The 24212-nt window shown below is 46.8% G+C and overlaps 2 protein-coding genes across 2 annotated transcripts in view; both read right to left on the bottom strand.

Moving 5' to 3' along the window:
• TIA1 (TIA1 cytotoxic granule associated RNA binding protein) overlaps positions 1 to 24212 on the bottom strand; it is a 222085-nt gene that overhangs the window by 122093 nt on the left and 75780 nt on the right. The gene's annotated exons all lie outside the window — the stretch shown is intronic.
• On the bottom strand, positions 8195 to 22896 carry LOC127044852 (low molecular weight neuronal intermediate filament-like). The gene is made up of 4 exons (XM_050940084.1): positions 21952 to 22896; positions 15471 to 15788; positions 13931 to 14055; positions 8195 to 10974 (listed from the first exon to the last, which is right to left on the bottom strand). Exons 1-4 carry the CDS (start codon positions 22660 to 22662, stop codon positions 10719 to 10721), a joined length of 1410 nt encoding a protein of 469 aa, XP_050796041.1. The 5' UTR covers positions 22663 to 22896; the 3' UTR covers positions 8195 to 10718.

Here is a 24212-nt window from a genome sequence, read left to right as displayed (position 1 = left end):
GTGAATGAGTACTCCAGCATGGCATTGTGGTTTGGTGCGTTACTGAAATTGCATTCTTCTGAGCAGCAGGGAAGCAGTGTGACCTAGTGGATAGAGTACTGAGCTATGACTCAGGAGACCCAGGTGCCATTCCCAGCTTTGCCACTTGGCCAAGTAACTTCACTGCTCCATGCCTCAGTTTCCTCAACAGTAGAACATAAATCTTTGGTAAAGCATTTCTGGATTCATAGATTCACAGACTCTAGGATTGGAAGGGACCTCGAGAGGTCATTGAGTCCAGTCCCTTGCCCTCATGGCAGGACCAAATACTGTCTAGACCATCCCAGATAGACATTTATCTAACCTACTCTTAAATATCTCCAGAGATGGAGATTCCACAACCTCTCTAGGCAATTTATTCCAGTGTTTAGCCACCTGACAGTTAGGAACTTTTTCCCAATGTCCAACCTAAATCTCCCTTGCTGCAGTTTAAGCCTGTTGCTTCTTGTTCTATCTCTAGAGGCTAAGATGAACAGGTTTTTTCCCTCCTCCTGATGACACCCTTTTAGATACCTGAAAACTGCTATCATGTCCCCTCTCAGCCTTCTCTTTTCCAAACTAAACAAACCCAATTCTTTCAGCCTTCCTTCATAGGTCATGTTCTCTGGACCTTTAATCATTCTTGTTGCTCTTCTCTGGACCCTCTCCAATTTCTCCACATCCTTCTTGAAATACAGTGCCCAGAACTGGACACAATACTTCAGTTGAGGCCTAACCAGCGCAGAGTAGAGCTGAAGAATGACTTCTCGTGTCTTGCTCACAACACACCTGTTAATGCATCCCAGAATCACGTTTGCTTTTTTTGCAACAGCATCACACTGTTGACTCATATTTAACTTGTGGTCCGCTATAGCCCCTAGATTTCTGTCATACTCCTTCCTAGACAGTCTCTTCCCTTTCTTGTATGTGTGAAATTGATTGTTCCTTCCTAAGTGGAGCACTTTGCATTTGTCTTTATTAAACTTCATCCAATTTACCTCAGACCATTTCTCCAATTTGTCCAGATCATTTTGAATTATGACCCTTTCCTCCAAAGCAGCTGCAATCCCTCCCAGTTTGGTATCATCTGCAAACTTAATAAGTGTACTTTCTATGCCAATGTCTAAGTCGTTGAAGATGATATTGAACAGAGCCAGTCTCAAAACAGACCCCCGCGGAATCTCACTTGTTATACCTTTCCAGCAGGATTGGGAACCATTAATAACTACTCTCCGAGTATGGTTATCCAGTCAGTTATGCACTCACCTTATGGTAGCCCCATCTAAATTGTATTTGCCTAGTTTATCAATAAGGATATCATACGAGACTGTATCAAATGCCTTACTAAAGTCTAGGTATACCACATCCACCGCTTCTCCCTTATCCATCAACTGAAAAAAAGCGTTATGTAAATCCTCAACATCATTACTGAAAGAGACCAAAAACAAAAGGTCCCCAGACCCACTCATTTGGTCAAAATTCCATAGCACCCTTTATAAAAGCATCAAGCTCTTAACCCCTCTTGCCCTCACCAAATCCCTCTTTCATCCTGCCCACCTAGAATTGAGGACAGGTCAGTGATTCAGAGAGATCTGGATCGTTTGGTAAACCAGGTGCACAGCAAACAATGGCTGTTTGAATATGGCTAAATGTAAACTCATACAGCTAAGAACAAAGAACATAGGTGTGCTTACAGGATGGGGAACTATCCTGGGAAGTGATGACTCTGAAATTGAGCTCCCAGAATGACACTGCAGCCATAAGAGCCAATGAGATCCTGGGATGCATAAAGAGGGGAATCTCAAGTAGGAGCAGAGAGGTTATTTCACCTATGTATTTTACACTGGTGTGACTACTGCTGGACTACTGTGTCCAGTTCCGGTGCCCACAATTCAAGAAGGATCTTGATATATTACAGAGGGTTCAGAGAAGAGCCACAACAAGGATTAGAAAACATCTGTTAGGAGAGACTCAAAGAGCTCCATTTATTTAGCATAACAAAGAGAAGGTTAAGGGGTGACTTGATCACAGTCTATAAGTACCTGCATTGGGAACGAATATTTCACAACAGGCTCTTCAGTCTGGCAGAGGAAGGTCTAACACAATCCAATGGCTGGAAGTTGAAGCTAGACAAATTCAGGCTGGAACTAAGGTGTAAATTTTTAACAGGGATGGTAATTAACCATCGGAACAAGTTCCCAAGGGTTGTGGTGGATTCTCCACCACTGATAAAATTTAAATCAAGATGGGATGTTGTTCTAAGAGATCTGCTGTAGAAATGGTTTGAGGGAAGGTCTCTGGCCTGTGTTATACAGCACATCCGACTAGCTGATCACAGTGGTCCTTCTGCCTTGGAATCTAGGACTTCCCCATGCAGTTTGCACTGGTGGTGGTTTGTATTCTTGACTTCCCGTCCTCAGTTGTTGCATAGCATTGCTGTGCATCACCGAATAGCCACTCTATTCCACCCCAGAGCCAGCTGCATGCAGTGGAAGGTACTGGGCCCTGGAAATATCCCCTTGAACACAGCTCAAGCCCTGCTCTGGCGCTTACATACAGCCCCCTGCAGCCATGCACAGCTCCATTGACTTCAGTAGGGTTCTGCCAAGCATAGGTCCGCCTGCCTGGAGCGCATGAGAGAGTTGGCTTTGGGTAGATGGGGGTGCCAATGATACATCTGTCTATGGGAGCCACATCAGTCATGCCCACTCCTGGTGTGCAAGAGGATTGTACTACTTCTGATGCAACAGTCACACTCGCTAATATTTCACAGGCAAGTGATACGAGGGGTGGAGGCTGAGGAGAGTAGAGACAGAAGGAGAACACCCCTGATCTCACCCTCCTAGCAAGAGACTAATAAATGAGCATACCTGTATTTCACCAGCTGTTTGGTAGGCTTCTCTACATTAGGTGACTGCTCTTCTTTGCATGTGGGTTTTCTAGCCAAATTTCTATAGACACAGACTACTCAGCATTACAGCTTACTCACCAGCCAAGCTAGATCCTTCTCTTCTCCAGGAGTTAAGCTCAGCTCCTTGACTACATGATTACTGCACACAGCCCTGGCCTGAGCAAAATTGCAGCTGAGCCTAATCAGATTGCTAATCCCAGCTGCCTATGTTGATCAGCCTCCCAAGTCATTACGCCATGGCAACTGCACAGCACCCAGCAGCATGTTAGCGGAGGGCATTTCCCCCACTGCTTCCAAAGTCTCCAACTATCTTCGTAGATTGCCGTCTGCCCCCACTAAAACATTTAATCAAATCCACTTCAGTGCTCACAGTTTTGTTGATATGCAGAAAGGGTTTTAACCCATGATTGTTTTAAGTGCAGGCCAGTAATAATTAGAATTTTATATCCTAGCCATAAAATGAATCACCAGCCAATTCAGTTATTTTCCTCCACTCCCACTGTATCCATTCCAGGTAGCAAATGCTCTACTAACATTAGAAGCTTTAGGTCCAGATCCTCAAAGGTATTTAGGCACCTAACTCCCATTGGAATTAATGGGGATAAGATACCTAAATACTCTTGAGAATCTGACCCCTAGATTTTGAACTTACAAACCCTTAAGCCCATAGGTAACTTTAATCATGTAAATAACTCTCATGCATGCCACTGGAGAGCAAAGTTATATGCATGCTTAAGGGTCTGCAGAATCAGAGCCATAGACATCTACATGGTGAGCTGGCATTTATCCATGAATCATAGAATATCAGGGTTGGAAGGGACCTCAGGAGGGCATCTAATCCAACCCCCTGCTCAGAGCAGGACCAATCCCCAGACAGATTTTTTGCCCCAGATCCCTAAAGGGTCCCCTCAAGGATTGAACTCACAATCCTGGGTTTAGCAGGCCAATGCGCAAACCACTGAGTTATCCCTGCCCCTACCCCCATGAGCTCCTTAGAGATTATAGTACTGTAACAAGAAAGACCTTACCTGACAAAACCAGCCCCACCTCTTAATACTGGGAGCAGTAGCAGGACTTTTCGTCGCTCCTTGAGATCTCAAGAGGTTCAGGCAACTGTAGAGATATCTCTAGGGGACTATGTTTTCATTCCCAGTGGAGAACAGCTGTAACAAAATCTGGTCCTCTCCCCAGTGCTGCATCAACACTGAGAATTTTACAGAAATCTTCTACTAATGCAAGCCACAGATAGGAGCATAAGCACAGACAGGGCTCAGGCAATTTTACTCCACCAGGTGGTGGGGCAGCACCTGTGCTATAGTGGTGGGGGAGAAATTTCCTAAACTCCTCTGAGGCAGACTCTCTCCCACTCTGTACCTGGTGCTGCCATTCAATCCTGTGCAATGCGGATTGAAAGCATTACCAGTCTGATTAGGTCTAGGAGCAACTCTAGACAAACCTGAAGCTTAGGAGTCCTTCTGGCCAGCTCACAGGAAGAGAGACTCCTCCAAATGTAGCATTTCACTGCTAAACTAGCTGATGATGGGCTAGATCGTCAGCTGATATAAGTCAACAGTGCTCCATTGACTTTACCTGAGGATATGCCCAACGACTTTATTGGAAGGGAATTAGCAGAGTGGAATATGAGAGAAATGAAAACACAGCGGAATGAAAGAACCAGAGACTCAAAGTCAGATTCCCCATTGGGAATTAGGCATCAAAGTACCTTTGAGGATCTGGGCCAAAGTCCATTGAAATGCCCTGAAGCACCATGGGACATCACTATAAAGTAGCATTTCACTATGACCAAGTTATAAGTGGGCTCTGCTGTATTCCTAAAAAGTCACTGGCTGTCAGGAGCCGAACTACTTTTGTGCATGTGGGCCTGTGTGTTTTAAAATATCTGCAAAGCTTTGTTTTTCAGCTCTCATATGAATTACCTTCTTGGGAAGAGCTGGTTTGCAGGGAGCCTTTGTGCAATTTCCCCCCTCCTTTATTTGTCCAGAATTTGTATACACATGATGTTCTCTTTAAGGGTTTTCAACTCTGCAACTTTCCAAAGTGGATATGGGGGAAAACCCGACTGACTGACTGCATGTTTGCAGGCTTTACCAACAGGCAGTTAAATGACAAAAACAAAGCCATTGAAAAACCAAAGCACTGAGATCTGACAAGTGCTGCTAGAAATGCAAAGGGGTAGGGCTTCCCCTGGGGCCCAACAGCTTTAGGTACCGAATTCCTATTGACTTTCAGTGTGTGCCTAACTCCGCTGGTCTCCTTTGAAAATCCCAGACTTCATTATTAGTTATTAAGTACTATTATTAGTATAGTGCCATCTAATTTAAATCAAATGCTTACCTTTCACTTTAAAACAAACAGCCGATCTTATCCATCTGAACACCTCTAGCACATGGTAGCTCTTATTATCTCGATAGCAATGTTTGAATAACACAATGTAGGCAACTTTCGTTAACACAGAAGCTTTTTTTAACTCACTGCTCTGGCCTTCCTTGTTATTAGGGTAAACAAAACATAAGAACGGCCATACTGGGTCAGACCAAAGGTCCATCCAGCTCAGTATCCTGTCTACCAACTGTGGCCAATGCCAGGTGCCCCAGAGGGTGTGAACCTAACAGGTAACGATCAAGTGATCTCTCTCCTGCCATCCATCTCCATCCTCTGACAAACGGAGGCTAGGGACACTATTCCTAACCTTTCCTGGCTAATATCCATTAATGGACTTAACCTCCATGAATTTATCTAGTTCTCTTTTAAATCCTGTTATAGACCTAGCCTTCACAACTTTCTCAGGCAAGGGGTTCCACAAGTTGACTGTGCGCTGTGTGATGAAGAACTTCCTTTTATGTGTTTTAAACCTGCTGCCCATTAATTTCATTTGGTGGCCCCTAGTTCTTATATTATGGGAACAAGTAAATAACTTTTCCTTATTCACTTTCTCCACATCACTCATGATTTTATATACCTCTGTCATATCCCCCCTTAGTCTCCTCTTTTCCAAGCTGAAAAGTCCTAGCCTCTTTCATCTCTCCTCATATGGGACCCATTCCAAATCCTTAATAGCAACTTTCTATAGCATTACCCACTGCTAACTGCCTAGAGCTATCAATACCAACCCGTATAAAGGGTAGAAATCATATAGTTTTTAATAGAAATGGTTTGGTAACTGAGGCTTTTAATCCAATAAAACAGAGGATGACCTATTTAACTAGAAAATTCTGCATCCTTTTTATTGAGTTCCACAGGAAACAATAAATACCTCCAAAGATAACTGCTACTGGAAATTGTGAATTTAACTGATTACTGGGAGATGATTCAATTGATCAGACTGGACAATGAACTGTAAAGAGCATTAACTCTTAAGAAAGGCCCTGAATACACCTAGCAAGCTGCTTCACCCACTTCACCCACCCCTATGACTTTTTTTCCATGTTCCGATTATATTAGCAATAACCTCCTGGGGATTAACGAGCCCAGTGCCATGACTATTATTGGAAGTAAACTCTCCATGGAAGGGCTTTTTTATTCATGTAGCCTGTGTTTTTAATGTAATACAGTTAATAGTCACTTTTCCTAATAAAGAGGTCAAGGAAAGGCTATTGCCGTTATTCATACCCAGGACACGTCTAGACAAAGAGTTTTGTATGACCAGCAGCGGTAAATGATAGAGTAGAGGTTTTATGGGGAGAGGAATACAGTGGGATCAGATACACTGAAATTCCATTCACGGTGCATCACAGTGCAAGGCCAAAGCCCTTGTAATGTGTCGGCACTGTACAAAGTGCCATTGTAGCAACAGGCAAACTTCCACCGAGAGTCCTTTTCACCTGATGATCTCAAAGCGCTTTCCCAAGATGGGCAAAACAATAACAAAATCAGGATTCCCACTTCTACAAGTGGGGGAAATGACACACAAAGTGGGCCTTTGAGCAGTCTTGGAAGAAGAGCTGACAGCAGAGAGCCAACGGTGGCAAATTTGACAGAGGGCCTGTGCCCTTGGCTTTGTATCCTGAGACACGGTGCTGAGACTTAGGGTTCTAACTAATACTTGGCCTGAGTAAGGCTTGGGCTACCCACACGTTTCTGTACAGGTACAACTACAGAATAGGGAATAGAAGCCAGGTCTTCTGAGTTGCAGTGCAGTGCTCTATCTCCTAGGCCCCACTGCCTCCCAAATAGCACTGGGATCATTGTCACCAGCTGAGAATCTGCCCCTGGAAGTCTTTCCGTTAACTCAGAACTGGATGTGCTCCCAAGCATTAAACTTTCAAGAGGAGTTAGATCCAGCCATTGAAGATTTCAGAGGAGGCTATTTACCAGGCCTTTCAACCTAGGAGACCGCTGCTGGGTGCCCAGGCAGTTCTATGAGTTCATTATGTGATCATTGGCCCTAGTTTAAAGAACAAAGTGGCACAAGCAGCTAGGGAAAGGCAGTCCCAGGGGAACTAAAAGTTTTCAGAACCTCTCCAATTATTTTTTGGGGTTAAAATAACTAGTTTGAATTCATGAATCTGTTTTCCAACCGACCCTCTGTGATTTAAAATTATATCCCATCCCCAGCTCCAACCCTGTGTGATTCAATTAAAAACAAGAGCAAAACATGCTCTTCTAACTACACTGCAGCCTGTGATCTGTATTATGGAGAAGAGAGTCCCCCACCCCCGCCCCCACCCCCAAAAGTTTGGCTGGCGCAAGTGAGTGCCCTGTGTTACAATATATAGATTGTGACTGTGTTCATTTTGCTGTTTGAATGCTGTTCCCTCCCACCCCAACTCCTTTGTCACAACCATTGCCTAGGGGTGAAACTCATCCCTTTGCAAAGAATCTGTCCAATTCTGACGGCGTAACCAGTGCATAAGTCTTGCACTTGCTGTCTGAACTGCGCCCCCTACAGGCACTTTGCAATGGGCTTTAAATACAGAGCCGGATATTGAGCTGGCGTAAATCAGTGTGTTTCCACTGTCTCCAACAGAGTTATGCCGTTTACATCTACTGAAGATCTGGCCCAGTATTTCCAATGGGGGAAAGAAACTGATAAAAACGAAGCACAGAGAACTAAAAATGCTGAAGCCAACAACCAAATCATAGTCCCTGGACTAGTGTATGGCACATGTGTTAAACAAATGAGTCTTAGAAATACAGGACCAGATCCTCAGCTGGGGGAAATCAATGTAGCTTCATAGACATTGATGGAGTTACATGCTGAGGATGCCAGGCAGATGAGTTTACAAGCTGCAAACAACATTTTTGTTCAGACACCAACATACTGTTTATTGGGAGTTCGGTTTTCTACTCATTTGCCTTCCAAATAAACAAAGAACATTTTAATGGAAAAAGAGGAAAGTCACATTCAAATTATCTGACAGATAACTTCATGCAAAATGATACCTCAATCCAAAATGTTATATCGATTAAAGAAAGAGCACTTGCAATAACCATTGTCTTATAACCAGTCTACATTCCACTATACATACATACTCTAGATTAGGCCATGGATCTGCATTCAGTAACAATTTAAAGTTCTCCAGTTGATTGAAAAATGTGGAGAAAGTTTCTCCCCAATTTTTTCCCCCTTCAAATGTCAAATTCTGAAATCATCAATGTTTTGAATTCGAACCATTTTGACCAGCTCTAGACTAAAGTTTTAAAACTACCTCAAGCCCTCTAACAGAACTCTAATGCTCCCAGCGACCAATCGCTGCCTGCTCTACATTCAGAATATCAAACTAATTCTTTCTACAGAACATTCACTTTCATGATACAATTCTTCTCCCCCCGGGTGCATTCATGGGTTGGAAGAGAGACAGACAAATAACATATGGATGTTAACTGAAGGATATCAGACTGTGTTTACAGACGGTCTTTCTGCATCATAATTACAGCACCTGAATTTCCACAACATCTTCAACATTTTGGATGTTACACGTCTTCAGATTGCCATTCCCAAAATATATTACTGATGCAATCTGCCCTACGCTCCCGAAATGCTGGTTTTTTTAAAGAAGAGCTATAAATCTACTATTAATCAAGAAGGGCTAAATTTGCAAATTCCAAAATCTGGGCCAGATTGGCAGAAAGGCTCAACACCAGACACAACAAGTGTGCTCTTGTGAAAATCCATCTCAAAGGGCCAGATTTCTTAGTACCCTTATTTACACTGAGACCCTTGCTAGTACCCCAATGAGACCACTTATGGAGTAAGGTGCTATTCAGTGTGAATAAATGCATCAAAATCTGGCCTTAAACCAGAGCTTTTCTATCTCTTCTCTTGTCGTGCATGACCTTATCTACACTAGAAAGGGTTTGTTGGTACAGCTAAGATGACCCAGGAAAGGCAGAGCGAGGTGTTAAGAATGGAAGGAGTCTCATGAGGAGGTTGGGGCTGAGTGCTGAGACAACTCCCAACTAGGGTGACCAGAAGTCCCGATTTTATAGGGACAGTCCCGATATTTGGGGCTTTCTTATATAGGTGCCAATTACCCCTCACCCCTGTCCCCATTTTCCACACTTGCTGTCTGGTCACCCTACTCCCAACAAAGATGAGGGGAAAGGGGAATGGAAGAAATTGGCTGACCATCTATGAATATGCCGGACCAGCATTGCTCTGGACTGGGGGTTCTCAAACTTTTTTGCTGGCACGACCCCATTTTAATGACTAAGTTCTTCCCAGGACTCCAGACAGCATGGAGGACGCCATTTTGAAGAGCCAAAAAGCATCCTTCGCACAGCGTGACCTCATCCGTATAGTGTATACGAGGGCTCACTGTGCGGAGGAAGCCATTTTGTAGAGCATTGTGACCTCGCACGCACCATACATGCGAGGTTACGCTGTGCAGCGCAAAATGGTGTCCTCTGAACACTAGGGATCACTGAGGCGCCATCTGCTGATGGCCTGTCCCCATTCAGGGCAGTGACCTGCAGTTTGGGAAACACTGCTCTAGCTATTGCCGAATAATAGGTGCGTCTAAGGGCCTTTCAAGAAACCATTTACACTCTCATTCTCACTTGGTTTCCAAAGGGTACGTAGTGGCTTTGGTTCCCAATCCTTTCAGGCAACTAGACCAAGTTTGCCAGGCTTTGGTCCCCGAGAATCTATGGACGTTATTTACTTTAACAGGGGCCAAGGTTTGGTTCTGAGCATCTAGCTGCACCAGCCAACCTCCCATTCAACTAAGCCTACTCTATAAACCACAACGGAGAGAACAGGGGCTGGAGCAGCTAACGGTGCACTGCAGAACGTGGGAGGGAGAGGTCAGGGCTCTGAAGCCCTGGACACTGTTATGTAGGGACCCAATTCTGGCCCTGCTGAAGTCACTGGAATGTTTTACCACCATGTGCAGTGTGAACAGGATGAGGGCCTGGAAGTCGAGCCTGGAGAGGGCAGGGAACATACATACACACCTTTGTTCTACAAGCATTATTAGAGTAGCACCAAAGGTTCCAACAGATATCAAGACCCCATTGTGCTAGGCGCCATACAAACACATAGCCAGAGACAGTCCCTGCCCAGAGAAGCTTACAATCTACATAGACAAGGTGAGAGAGGAAACTGAGGCGCAGGGAGGTGAAGTGACTTGCCCAAGGTCACCCAGCAGGCCAGTGGCAGAGCTGGGACTAGAACCCAGGTCTCTGAGTCCCAGTCCGGAGCACTAGCCACTGGACCAGGCTGCCGCTCAGTATTACTGTAATTGGCTACATTAGAACACAACTTAATCTCTTGCCTGTGAGGGACTCCTCTTCCCCCAGGGGAGGCGCATAGTGACTTCACTCCAGTTTAGTTCTTGGCTGGGATGGTTTCAGCCTTTTCTTCTCCGGGCTGATCTTCCTCAGCAGTCTTCAGCTCCTCTGGAAGTCTGGGATCCTTGATGCTTTCCTGCAGGTCTCGCTTCTCCTCCCTCCTGACAGTGACTGTGCTGGTAGAAAAGGCTTTTGCACCAGAGAAAGGGCTAGATGAGAACGTGTAGCCAAGGCCGAAGGTGTTCCCGCTGCTGACAGTGCTTAGCCGCGTTTCCTCCCCTTCCAGTAATTTCCTGAGGGGGAGAGGGAAACACTAAGAAAGGTGCAATGAAGCTGCTTGCTGGAGCAAGATTTCAGATCCCTGCATTCTCCTTTGTAAAATATCCTCCTCAGATCAGTTTTCATCGAGATGTGGCAACAGAGAACTTCCCCACCACCACCCATGGGAAAGCAGGCAAGCGATCAATCAGCACATTGCCCCCAGGAAGGAACAGCCTCTATGGTAGGCTCAGCATTTTGCTAAGCGCTATCGATCAAAGGCTACTGAGACCTGAAGAGCTACTTCACGGGCACACTCCAGACAAACTATCCAGCCAAACCCTGTGACTCAGACTATCCAGCCTAACCGTGTCATGGAAGGAATCAGAGAAAAACTGGCGACAAGCTGGTGATGAATATCATTGCGGGGTGCGTGTCCAGGTCGTGTATATAGCACTACAGATGTGTGATGGAAATATGTTCTTAAAATAGGCTTTTGGAGGCACTCTGCCCTTGACAAAGGAATGCTTTCTTGGCTGTTTGTTTGCCTGCATCCCCAATGCATATTGAGCAAGGTGAGGCCAGAGACAATGGAAAGACATTTACATAGAAGGAAAACAAGTGATTAAGCCAAGCAGAGAAACAGATTGACCAGAGGAGGAAGGAGACAGCCTATGCATATGCACAAGCAGCAGGGGAGAAAAACTTTACATGGAGATACACTTCAAAAGTTCACAGGACTACAAAAAGAAGGGGAAAGAACTCTTAGTTATCCATCACTTGGGGACACAGGGTACAGCACCCTCTGAGCCTGTGAATGGTAGATCCTTGCTGATAATTTGCTACAAATGGGAAACTGTTTTGGGCAAAGATATATCTTCCTAGAATTAAGTTTGAGGCACTAGAAAGCATGTTATTTTTGTATAGTTTAATCCTTTTTTCTCTTTTATTTTTGCCTGATATCACTTAACTCTGTGCTCTTTATTAACAAACTTAGACTTTAAGGTCAGAAGGGACCATCATGATCATCTAGTCTGACCACCTGCACAACACAGGCCACAGAATCTCACCCACTCACTCCTGTATCAAACCTGTGTCTGAGCCATTGAAGTCCTCAAATCATGGTTTAAAGACTTAAAGGTGCAGAGAATCTTTCAGCAAGTGACCCATGCCCCACGCTGCAGAGGAAGGCAAAAAACCCCCAGGGCCTCTGCCAATCTGTCATGGAGGAAAATTCCTTCCCGACCCCAAATATGGTGATCAGCTAAACCCTGAGCATGTGGGCAAGACTCACCAGCCAGCACCCAGGAAAGAATTCTCTGTAGTAACTCAGATCCTACCCCATCTAACATCTCATCACAGACCACTGGGCATATTTACCTGCTAATAATCAAAGATCAATTAATTGCCAAAAGTAGGCTATGCCATCATACCATCCCCTCCATAAACTTATCAAGCTTAGTCTTGAAGCCAGATATGTTTTTTGCCCCCACTGCTCTCCTTGAAGTCTGTTCCAGAGCTTTGCTCCTCTGATTGTTAGAAACCTTCATCTAATTTCAAGTCTAAACTTCCTGATGGCCAGTTTATATCCATTTGTTCTTGGGTCCACATTGGTACTGAGCTTAAATTTATTCCTCTGATGTATTTATAGACAGCAATCATATCTCCCCTCAGCCTTCTTTTGGCTAGGCTAAACAAGCCAAGTTCTTTGAGTCTCCTTTCATAAGGCAGGTTTTCCATTCCTCTGATCATCCTAGTAGCCCTTCTCTGTACCTGTTCCAGTTTGAATTCATCCTTCTTAAACATGGGAGACCAGAACTGCACACAGTATTCCAGATGAGGTCTCACCCTGCCTTGTATAACGGTACTAACACCTCCTTATCTCTACTGGAAATACCTTGCCTGATGCATCCCAAGACCGCATTAGCTTTTTTCACAGCCATATCACATAACTTGTTCTTGTTTTATACAAAACCACCTCAGCGCTGTTATATTGATGAGTGAGTCCTCAGCCAAAGAGGCTGAGGAGTGCTCTGTCTCTCTGGAAGCAGCAAACTTCATACTTTCTAAGCGTGTCTGGTGAGAAGGACTGGACACTGCAGGGAGATGTCTCAGGAACTCAGGACCTGGGCTTCACTGATTCTTACCTGTAAGGCCACATTTGGACAGGCAGAGTCTGGAGAAGCTCCTTAGTAAAGCAGACACACTGGAGCATCAGGGAGCTGATACACAGGTAGCAGCCGCAAAGCTCTCACTTGTCAAGGCAGATGGGTAACACGGTGGCTTAGGGTTCTGGATTCCCTGATGAGAGCGTCACAACTATGTGACATCAATGACACCATGGAGATGAGTGTGCAGGCAACACGGTGATGACAGTGATATATGTCAGGGATCTTCAAAGACGAAGAAGGGAGCTGGATACCATATTTCTATTTAAATGGGATCTGAGCACCTAACTCCCTTAGGTCATTTGAAAATCCCAGCTTGAAGACCTAGACAGACAGATGGCTGCTGTACAGCATTTTGTTCTAGGTTTCCTAATGCATATTGCTATGGATTCCTTTTTGGATATTTTTTTAAAGGCTCTGCTCAAGGAATTATTTTTGGGGACCTTCTCTGCCCTGTGTTATGCAGGAGGTGAGAATAGATGATCACAGTGGTTCCTTCTGGCCTTAGAATCAATTAATCTCTGGAAACTTTAAAATGCATATGCGTATGAGGAGGACTGAAGTCAAAATAGGAGCAATGGGGGCTTTTGACCAGTTCTAACCCTGAGCCGAACCAGGGGATCTGCTGCAATTTTTCTCATGATTTTTCTCATTATTCTCATTATAGAACTGCACAGCTGGATTGCTACACAATCTTACGGAATATCCAGGGGTATAATGTTTCTAGGTATTTATTTCTCTCTACGCAAACGGAGAGGTGTGACCGCCAGCATCGAACATCCCCAAAGCCATCAGGGAAGAAGGCCTCTTGGTCTTGTTTTACCTGTATGCAGCTATTTCAATATCCAGGGCCATCTTCACATTCAGCAGGTCTTGGTACTCTCGGAGGTGACGAGCCATCTCTCCCTTGGTCGTCCTTAGAGCATTTTCAAGCTGGTTAATAGTCTCCTGCAGAAAAAGAAGTGGAACAGAGAACATTCTGATCATGTCAATAGGTCCCTCTCATTTGCTTTTAGTGCCCTTCCTTCCAGATGTGTTGTTCAAACTGATCTTAGGAGGCGATATCAGTGTGGTCCAGTGGATTAGGGTGCTGGATTGGGACCCAGACTGGACTGGGTTTCCATTCCTGGCTATGCCACTGACTTGCTGTTTGAGCAGGGCAAGTCATTTCACCTCTTTCCCCTCCCACCTCTGCCTTGTTTATTTCAACTGCAGTCTCCTCAGGGCAGGGAATTGTCTTATTCTGTGTTTATATAGTGCATATCCCAAATCTCAGTAGTGATCCTATACATTTACTAATACAACCAAACATTCGTTTGGGCTGGTTCCTTCCCCAGAATATCAGACGTCTGCTGTTCTAGCAAATGAGCTCTGTTCCTCAAAAGAGTTCACATAATTATTATTTTTTCTATCTAATCTAATAGTTAAATCAGAAGACTAGAAGCCCGGACTCCTGCGTTCTATTGTTGGCTCACAGCCTGATCTCAGGCAAGTCACTTAGATCTACAATTTCAAAAAAGTCCAACCATTTGGGAGGTGCAATTGGAATTCGAGCACCTCTGGAAATCAGCCCCTCAGTGGACACCCAAAAAACAGACGCCCCCAAAGATCAATGAATGCTTTGTGCCTCTGTTTCCCAAGCTGAGATGTGGGGCTAAAAATACTTACAATCTACCTCACCCTGGTTAGTGAATGAATGTTTTCAAAGTGAAGATCACAGGTGGGAGACATAGAAATGTTACTATCACAGTCTCTCCCCCTCCCATTCAAGGCAAGGTTTGCTAAGTACACCTCTACCCCGATATAATGTGACCCAATATAACACGAATTTGGATATAACGCGGTAAAGCAGCGCTCGGGGGGGGGGGGGGCAGGGCCTGCGTGCTCCGGCAGATCAAAGCAAGTTCGGTATAACGTGGTTTCACCTATAATGCAGTAAGATTTTTGGGCTCCCGAGGACAGTGTTATATCGGGGTAGAGGTGTACATCCCATCTCTGTGTAAGGACTGTCTTCTTCCCAGTGCAAACATGTCCAAAAGCATGGCCAGCAGAAGCTATCAGGAAAGACAAAAGCCCAGGATAATCTTTGCTAGATGCATATCTGGCATTTTGCCACTTCTGTCTGATTCCTAGGGCTGTGAGTGAGCTCTTGAGTTGGAAACAAATAAGAAGCCAGTGTCTATTGGCAAGTGTCAGGGATAGCTCAGTGGTTTGAACACTGGCCTGCTAAACCCAGGGTTATGAGTTCAATCCTTGAGGGGATCATTTGGGGATTTAGTTGGGGGATTGGTCCTGCTTTGAGCAGGGGGTTGGACTAGATACCTCCTGAGGTCCCTTCCAACCCCAATATTCTATGATTCTACCTGCAGATTATGGATCTCCCCATTGCTCCTCTCCTCTGCTTCCTGCAGCTGCCTCTCCAGGGACTCATTGGCATTCCTCAGAGCCTCGATCTCGATGTTACGGGCCTGCAGCTGGCGCCGGTACTCCGTGATCTCCTCCTTGGCCTGGCGGATGCTGTCACTGCTGCGAGCTGCCTCCTCAGTGAAGTTGGCGAATTTAGATTTGTACCACTCTTCGGCGGACTGCTGGTTCCGGGCAGAAAGGACCTCGTACTGCATGCGGATCTCCTTCAAGGCGGCCGTGAGATCAGGCTTGCTCACATCCACCTCCACCGAAACCTGGAGAGGGCACAAAAGGAAGGGATCCCACCCCACACACAGACAGCATGAAGCATGGGGAAACGGAGAGAAATACAAAGACACTGAAGCTGCTCGGGGCTGTTCCTTGACATCCTAGGCTGAACGCCCCAAATGATGGCCCAGATCCTTCCCCTTGTCCCCCATGCAGAGCTGGAGCGCTCAAGACACAGTGGAACAGCTGTGTTTCCTCTGCACAAAGCAAGCTGGAGGACAAATGGCTCCCATACTGAGCTCCAGACCTCTTACGACTGGTGGAGCCCAGCATCACGCGGTCCCAATACAGAGGCCCTTTGAATTAAGGAAAAAGTAGAAATGAAGTCAGGGGATTCAGTGCTACATGGCTGTTCTCTCCACAGTCATGCACGGTCCTGGAACTCCTCTGCTGTCACAGGATGGCCTGAGGGCAGGGGGAGATGTGGGGTTTCCCCAGCAGCTAGCCAAATTATTCAGATACTTGGGGCAGGAATAAGTCCTAATGAACTGGATTGGTGGACGTGAAGCGGGCAGTCATTGGTGCATGACAGAATGTCACATAGCCCGGGGAAACATTGCAGGACCCTTGCCTCCACATCCATGATATGGTAAACCTATAAAATACAAATTATATGGGACCAGATCCTTAACTGGTGTAAATCTGCATAGCTCCTCTGAAGTCAGTGGAGCAATGTCAGTTTATACCAGCTGACCAGCCACCGTGCCCCGTCTATAGCCACGGTGAGTAAAGATGTAGGCAGAAAGACCAGATAGGCAAAGGACACATAGATGGATACGTATAGATAGATAGCTGCATTAGACAGATATTCTCTCTACGTTTATTTGTGTGTAGACAGTGAAAGAGAGGGTGTGTATGGAGATAGATAAAGGGGTAGATGGGGATGGATGGATGGATGGATGGATAGATTAGATATTGACTCGTGTTAAAAGTCAGTATCTCAACAATTACTAGGTTAACATAGCAAATTAACCTGGGTTCAAAGAAATGCATCAGAGGAGCAAAGACTTTGACAGGTACAGCATTAATTTTAGACATGCGAGTTATGAAGGATTGGTTAGCAAGTCCTTTTTGATCCTACACACAGCTCTGCTAAGTGTTGCTACCGTAACACCACCCAAGAGTGAAATGACTCATTTATTTAAGTTGTCCAGTGTTTCTGCATAATTCTGTACAGTGAATCTAAACGTGTATATGTAACTGGTTTATTGCTCCTCCATTTGACGGAGAAAAATGACAGCATTGTGGGCAAACAGAATGCTTTGCCTTCTCAATCCAACCCCCAGGGCCTGCTGCATTCTTTGGAGCTCTGCAGATTACAGATTTTACACATTGAAAGAGTTTTCCACAACCTGGCCTTATGCTGAAAAATATTAAGAAAGCCATAAAGTTATTGGTCTGTCAGTGAATTTCCATACAGATGGTGGATTGTGGCCATGATATAAAGAGCTCATTTTAGGGTTTGCTCATCAGATGCCTGCACATATTTATTATAATACAACCAGTGGAGTTCCTCACTGAGGAACATGGACAGCAAAATATGGAATATGCAGGTGCAACTCTAGCAATGGATTTAGTCCTATATATGAAAATAAATTATGTATTGGTGATTGGTCCTTCTATGAGCAGGGGGTTAGACTAGATGACCTCCTGAGGTCCCTTCCAACCCTGATATTCTATGATTAGAAATGAATGGCATTCCAGAAGTAGAGTTTAACCTTGCAAACAAAGGACACTGTAGCAAATATGCAAAAGAAATGGCATTTGCCGATATCATCATACCTCATTACACAGGGGGCTCTTAAGTGAAATCAAACCTCTAATGCAGGGGAAAGTCCTCCTTTGAATGAAATGGGCTTCAGCTCCTTGTCTAGGAGAAGTTCAAATATTCATGTATTCAGGAATGTACTGGGTCAAAGTCAGCTGTAGTGTAAGCAGATGCAACTCCAAGGCTGAAGTGGTCTCATTACGCTGGCTTGATCCTGTAAGGTGCACAGCACCCTGGCTCCAATCTAGCAAAGCACTAAAACATATATATTTGCTGCAAGTAGCATAGTTAAGGGGGTACTGAAAGCCACTGTCAGAGGAACAAGCAAAACAAGCAAGAAAGAGAGAACAGAGCGGAAGAAGAGTCATATTTCTAGGTTTAACGAACTCTGAGAATACAGCGCAACCTTGATTATTGCAGCCATAGCCAAATTTCCCTGTTATAGCCAGAGCTGTACCCCTCTCTGCCCCACCAAAAAAATCTATTTGTGGTATTATCACAATTATATCTACGTGCCCCAATGGGCTAAGTGCTGTACAAAGATTGAGACAGTCCCTCCTCACCCTTAACAGTTTATGATCGAGAGAGACAAAGAACGGGAGAGTACTGTCCTGATATTACAGACAGAAAACTGGGTCAGAGTCAGACTAAGCAACCTGGCAAAGTCACATAAGAAATCTGTAGCAGAGCTCATCTCAAATCCAATCCAGTACTTTAGCCATAAAACTAACCTTCCTCTGCATAAATTAAATGAAAATTCCCTTTCATTAGCCAAAGCTTTGGTCATCTGAATGTACTCTGCGTTCCTTGTGACATTTCAGGGGAAATCCATGGTGGATGGGTGAGGTCCCAGAGTACTGGAGAAGGGCAAACATAGTATCTGTTTTTAAGAATGGCAACAAAGAGCACCCTGGGAATTATAGACCAGTCAGCCTAACTTTAATACCTGGAAAGATGCCAGAACAAAATTATTGCACAATCAATTTCTGATCACCTGGAGGATAATGGGGTTATAAGGACTAGCCAGCATAGATTTATCAAGAATAAATCATGCCAAACCAACCTAATTTCCATCTCTGACAGGGTTACTGGCCCAGCAGATGGGGGGAAGGAGTAGATGCGACAGATCTTGATTTTAGTAAGGCTTTTGACCTGTCCCACATGACATTCTCATAAGCAAAATGTAGTCTAGATGGAATTACTAGAAGGTGGGTGCACAACTGGTTGAAAGGTCGTACTCAAAGAATAGTTATCAATGGTTCACTGTCAGACTGGGAGGGTGTATCTACTGGGGTCCCGCAGGGGTCAGTCCTGGGTCTGAAACTATTTAATATTTTTATTAATGATTTGCACAATGGAGTGGAAAGTAGGCTTATAAAATTTGCAGATGACACCAAGCTGGGAGGGGTTGCAAACACTTTGGAAGACAGGATTAGAATTCAAAGTGACCTTGACAAATTGGTCTGAAATCAACAAGATGAAATTCAGGAAAGAAAAGTGTAAAGAACTACACTTACCAAGGAAAAAATCAAATGCACAGCTACAAAATGGGGAATAACTGCTTGGTGGCAGTACTGCTGGAAAGGGTCCGGGGTTGTAGTGGATCACAAATTGAACATGAGACAATGGTGTGATGCAATTAATCGGAGTGTTGCATGTAAGGTAATTGTCCTGGTCCTCTTGGCACTGGTGAGGCCTCAGCTGGAGCATTGTGTCAAATTCTGGGTGCCACACTTTTGGAAAGATGTGGATAAATTGGAAAAAGTCCAGAGGAAAGCAACAAACATGATAAGAAGTTTAGAAACCTGATCTACAAGGAAAGATTAAAAAACCTGGGCATGTTTAGTCTTGAGAAAAGAAGGAGGGGGGACCTGACAACAGTCTTCAAATACAGTAAGAGGTGTTATAAAGAGGATGGTGATCAACTGTTCTCCGTGTGCAAGGCAGGACAAGACATAATGGGCTTAATCTGCAGCAAAGGGGATTGAGGGGAGATAGTAGGAAACACTTTCTAACTCTAAGGGTGGTTAAGCTCTGGAACAGGCTTCCAAAGGAGGTTGTGGAATCCCTGTCATTGGAAGTTTAAGGACAGGCTGGACAAACACCTCTCAGGGACAGTCTCTGTTTACTTGGCTCTGCCTCAGCGCAGGGGGCTGGACGTGATGACCTCTCAATTCCCTTCCAGCCCTATGTTTCTATGATTCCATCTGGATACTCAAGGCTGCATTACAATACCTCTGCACCAGCTATTGATTTCAATGCTCAGGAGATTCATCCGTTTCCATCAATAATGCAACTGCAGCTGTACAGCTGCTTCACTTAGCTGCTCTGGGTTTGTCCTTACGGATCTTCTGTTTTAATACCTTTACATGCATTTTAACATTTGTCTAACAACACCTTGCAAAGTGGACATTAACGAAACCCACATGACAAAAGAGTTGTCACTGAGCTGCCCATGACACCTGTGCATAACAAGCTCATTAGGATAACCGCTATTCTCATGTACATCCAAAGAATTAACGTGGGTTAGCTACTTTTTGCATTAAGCATGCTTGATTTTTTCCTCCCAACATGTACAGAAATAGTCCCACAACGTCACTTGAAACCCAGACTGATGAATGAAGCCAGGATTGAGCTTTCCTTCTTTTCCAAGCTTTGGTCTTTTCATTCCACTAGCACATGGCTCAGGCACAATCGACTGTCATTGTGTGCGCTCTGCAGGGTGGGTGCTAGGTACCTATTGTACCAATGGCAGTGCAGTATAGCCGCAGGATGCTATCTTCCCAGCAGGGCTTAGCAATAATGTAATCAAGGTACAGTTTGCTGTGGCATTCAAGGAACTGAATCACACTTCCAGCAGTCCAATGTGAGCCAATTCAATACTCAACACAAAAGAAGATGAGGTGCTGATTTAATCTTCCAGATGACTTTATGCCGAATACAATGTAATAAAAAAAGCAGAATACGTAAGTACTCTATTACCCATTCTATATAGGGAAGGAGGATAGGGGTCATAGCTGCAGGATGCAAAGGCATTGTGTGCAGGCATCCAACACCAAGAGGTGAGCCAGTCAAATGTCTACCTTAACAAAGATAACCTTCCAATGACCGACTGGCTGCAATAGCTTTGTGCCCAGTGCAAAGGATCTAGTATCTATCCATTCAGCATATGCAAGAGGAAGAGAATAGGAGGAGTGTATGTAACACTCTCTATATGCTCAGCCTATGGAAATATAAAATTATGGGATGGGGGTGAGGGCTGTGCTGTGATAACAGCATAGAGGAGGAGGGCAGTATTGTGCATGTGTGCCACACCCTATCCATCTAGCACATACAGAAGAGGCGTAATCACTGCGTATAACACACCTTATCCAGCACACAGGAAGGTTTTATATGTGTGTGTAGAACACACTTTATCCAGCATAGAGACGGAGGGGTGTGTGTGTGTAGCACACACTTTATCCAGCACACAGGAGGAGGGGTGTGTGTGTGTGTGTAATACTCCTTAGGAGGAGATGGTTATTGGGGGTGAGTGAAGGCGCACCCCATCCACGTGGCATGTGGCGGGGAGAAGGGTGCTGGGCACCTGGGGATGCGGGTGGTGGAACGGGATTGCTGAGTGGTTGAATTCCGGAGGGAACACCGAGCCCTTGGGGGTGTTATGTGCCACCCTGGGGAGGCTGCTGTTGGGCATCTTGCGGGGAGGGGAGCACTGGGAAGGCGGGTTGCAGAAAGGGGAGCGCTGTGCTGGGCAGGGACAGGTGGGGAGAGCCATGCAGCAGGGTTGGTTGGTTGCGGGGATACAGAACAGGGAGCGTGCAGGGCTGGGGCTAGGCAGGAACAGGGGAGGGGAGCACAGGGCTGAGAGGGCTCAGGGGGATGGGAGCGCAGGGACAGGAGGGGAGGGGAGGGGAGCGCAGCATTTGTCAGGGATACAGAACTGGGAGCCCGGCGCTGGGCAAGAGCAGGTGTGGAGCGGAGCGCAGGGCTGGGCAGGGTCATGGGGAGCACAGGGCTGGGCAGGGGATCAAAATGCAGAGCGGGGCAGTCAGGGCCAGGGGATGCTGGACAGAGGCAGATAGGGAGGAACATAGGGAGCGCGGGGCGGGGCGGTCAGAGCCGGGGGATGCTAGGCAGGGGCAGGTGGAGAGGGCAGCACAGCGGAACGCTGGGCAGGGACATGGGGAGCGCAGGGTTGAACAGGGGATCGGAGCACAGGGAGAGGCAGTCAGGGCCGGGGGATGCTGGGGAAGGGCAAGTGAGCAGTGCAGGGCTGGGCAGGGACCTGGCGAGCGCAGGGCGGGGCGGGGCGGTCAGGGCCGGGGGATGCTGGGCAGGGGCAGGTGGAGAGCGCAGCGCAGGGCTGGGCAGGGCGCTGGTACCTGCGCATCCTGCAGCGAGGCTTGCAGCTCCGCCACCTCCTCCTCGTGCACCTTCCGGAGGAAGGCGATCTCGTCCAGCAGCGACTCCACCTTCTTCTCCAGCTCCAGCCGGGCCAGGGTGGCGTGGTCCACGTCCTTCCTGTACTCGCGCAGGGCCAGCTCGGCTTCCTCCCGCCGGCGCGCCTCCTCCTGGCACTGCTCCCGCAGGCGCTGCAGCCCCTGCGCCAGCTGCTGGCTCTCCAGCTGCGCCTCGTCCCGCTCGTGGCGCAGTTCCTCCACCTTGGCGCGCAGCTCGCGGATCTCCTGCTCGTAGAGCTGTTGCAGGCGGGAGGGCTCCGCCTGGCGCTGGCGCAGCAGGGAGACCTCGGCCTCCAGCAGCCGGTTGTGCTGCTCCAGCTGGTGCACCTTCTCGATGTAGGTCACGAAGCGGTCGTTGAGCCCCTGCAGCTGCTCCTTCTCGTTGGTGCGCACGATTTTCAGCTCGTTGCTCACCGCGCTGGACTGGGAGAGCAGCTCCAGGTGGTCCACGGAACTGGGCACGGCCAGCTTGCGATAGGAGGAGGGGTAGGAGTCCCTGGCATGGTGGGCGCGGTAGCCGGCAGCCCGGGGAGCAGACGAGCTGCTGTAAACTCTGCTGGAGAGGCGAGAGGTTTCCCCGAAGATCTTCTTATAGGAGGAGGGTGGGTAGAGCAGGTCGCTGCCGTAGCTCATGGTGAGGCTGCAAGGGAGATGTAGGCAGGGAAGGGACGAGGCTGGGTGGGTGATGCACAGAAAGGGGGGGAGGACAATGCGCCTGGCTCTCCCCTTTTATAGCCACGCAAACACCAATCCTCTTCCTTCTGCTACTGGAAATTAACAACGCCCAGACAACTGCAAATCTGCATGGCAGGGAGGAGGGAGCGCAGCGGAGGGGGGAGGCTGACAGGGAGGCACTTGCCTCTCTCCTTGCCTGAGATTCGCTTGATCAGCAAAGTGCTGGCTGCAGCTGGGACCTGCCACCGAATCAATGTGTGCCAATCCCCAGGATTGACAGAGGAAGGGTTGTGCCTAGGCAAGGTGGCCCCATGGGGCTGGGGGAGGATGCAGCTGCTTGCAACAATCATCAGAAAGGGTGAAGGATACAAAGGAGGGGTGGGGAGTGGGGTAAGAACAGGGAAGGTGTAGGCAAGGCTGTCAGTGATCGCTGGAAGGGATGCCGGTAGGACACCACCACTGTATCAGAGCTGGGGGCACATGCAGGGAAAGAGTGAAGGCTACTAGAGTCTGCAAGTGACCAGGAAGAGCCCAGACAAAAGTGGGGAGTAGGAAAATGCAACCATATTGGGCAAGTGAACATATGTGGTGGGTTTTTTTCCATCCTTGGGGATGGGAATGGGAAAAGGAGGACCAAAAAGAGGGGATATGAGGCTAGCTTTGACTCTTCCCCCAACAAATCACTGACCTATCATCTTAATTGCCCAAGATTTCCAAACGGCTAGTGATTTTGAGTGTTCATCTTGAACCACTTTAATGGCGGCTCCATCCAGAACTGCAGTTGCAGGAACTGCCCCCTGGCAGGGCACAGCACCTCTGAAAATCAGGCCCTTTTAAAAGGTGGCTTGTGTTGGCGCAATCCAAAAACAGAGACAATCAAAACAACCAGTCACTTAAAATTTAGGCCTATGCATTTAGGACCAACTTCTCTTTCAGCGGCGGTTACTTAAATGCAGATGGGGCTATCTGCTGAGACAACAGAATGAGATCCAGACTGAAACAGGCTTTGCATTCGAAAGAGGATAAATTTGAAAAATTTGAATTTTTGGAATGACCACTCTTTTCACGCTGGGCTGAACCAAAATCCTAGGGTTGAGTCCTTGCAGTTTGAGTTAGTTTGAGATCATGATTTGTTAAATAGTGTCATTTCAGTCCATCTCTGCTTTAAAGAGACCTCCAGATCCAGCAGAGTTATACAGATGTAAATGAGGGTCAACAGGACCGGCACTAGGGGTTTGAGCGCTCTAGGTGGACGGGAATTTCACCGCCCTGCGCTCTGGTCCCGCGGCTCCGGTGGAGCTGCCGCAGTGGTCCCTGCGGAGGGTCCGGTGCTCTGCGGCTCTGGTGGAGCTGCCGCAGTCGTGCCTGCGGGCGGTTGACTGGAGCCACGTGAGGAGCCGACCGTCCGCAGGCATGACTGCAGCAGCTCCTCCGGAGCTGCCTGCGGCCCCCTCCAGCAAAATGCTGCCCACCAATTATTCTGGTGCCCTACGCGATTGCCTAGGCTG

Source organism: Gopherus flavomarginatus, chromosome 2 (assembly GCF_025201925.1).
Source record: "Gopherus flavomarginatus isolate rGopFla2 chromosome 2, rGopFla2.mat.asm, whole genome shotgun sequence".
NCBI classification, from domain to species: Eukaryota; Metazoa; Chordata; order Testudines; family Testudinidae; genus Gopherus; species Gopherus flavomarginatus.
The sequence above is the reverse complement of the archived record's forward strand: the minus strand, read 5'-3'. Positions and strand labels throughout refer to the sequence as shown.

Coding starts and splice junctions, on each gene's coding strand:
- LOC127044852 (XM_050940084.1), bottom strand. CDS start 22,662: ATGAGCTACGGCAGCGACCTGCTCTACCCACCCTCCTCCTATAAGAAG. Junction 14,056..15,470: donor GGGAGATCCATAATCTGCAG/GTAGAATCATAG, acceptor CTTTTTCTGCAG/GAGACTATTAACCAGCTTGA. Junction 10,975..13,930: donor ATTGAAATAGCTGCATACAG/GTAAAACAAGAC, acceptor TCTCCCCCTCAG/GAAATTACTGGAAGGGGAGG.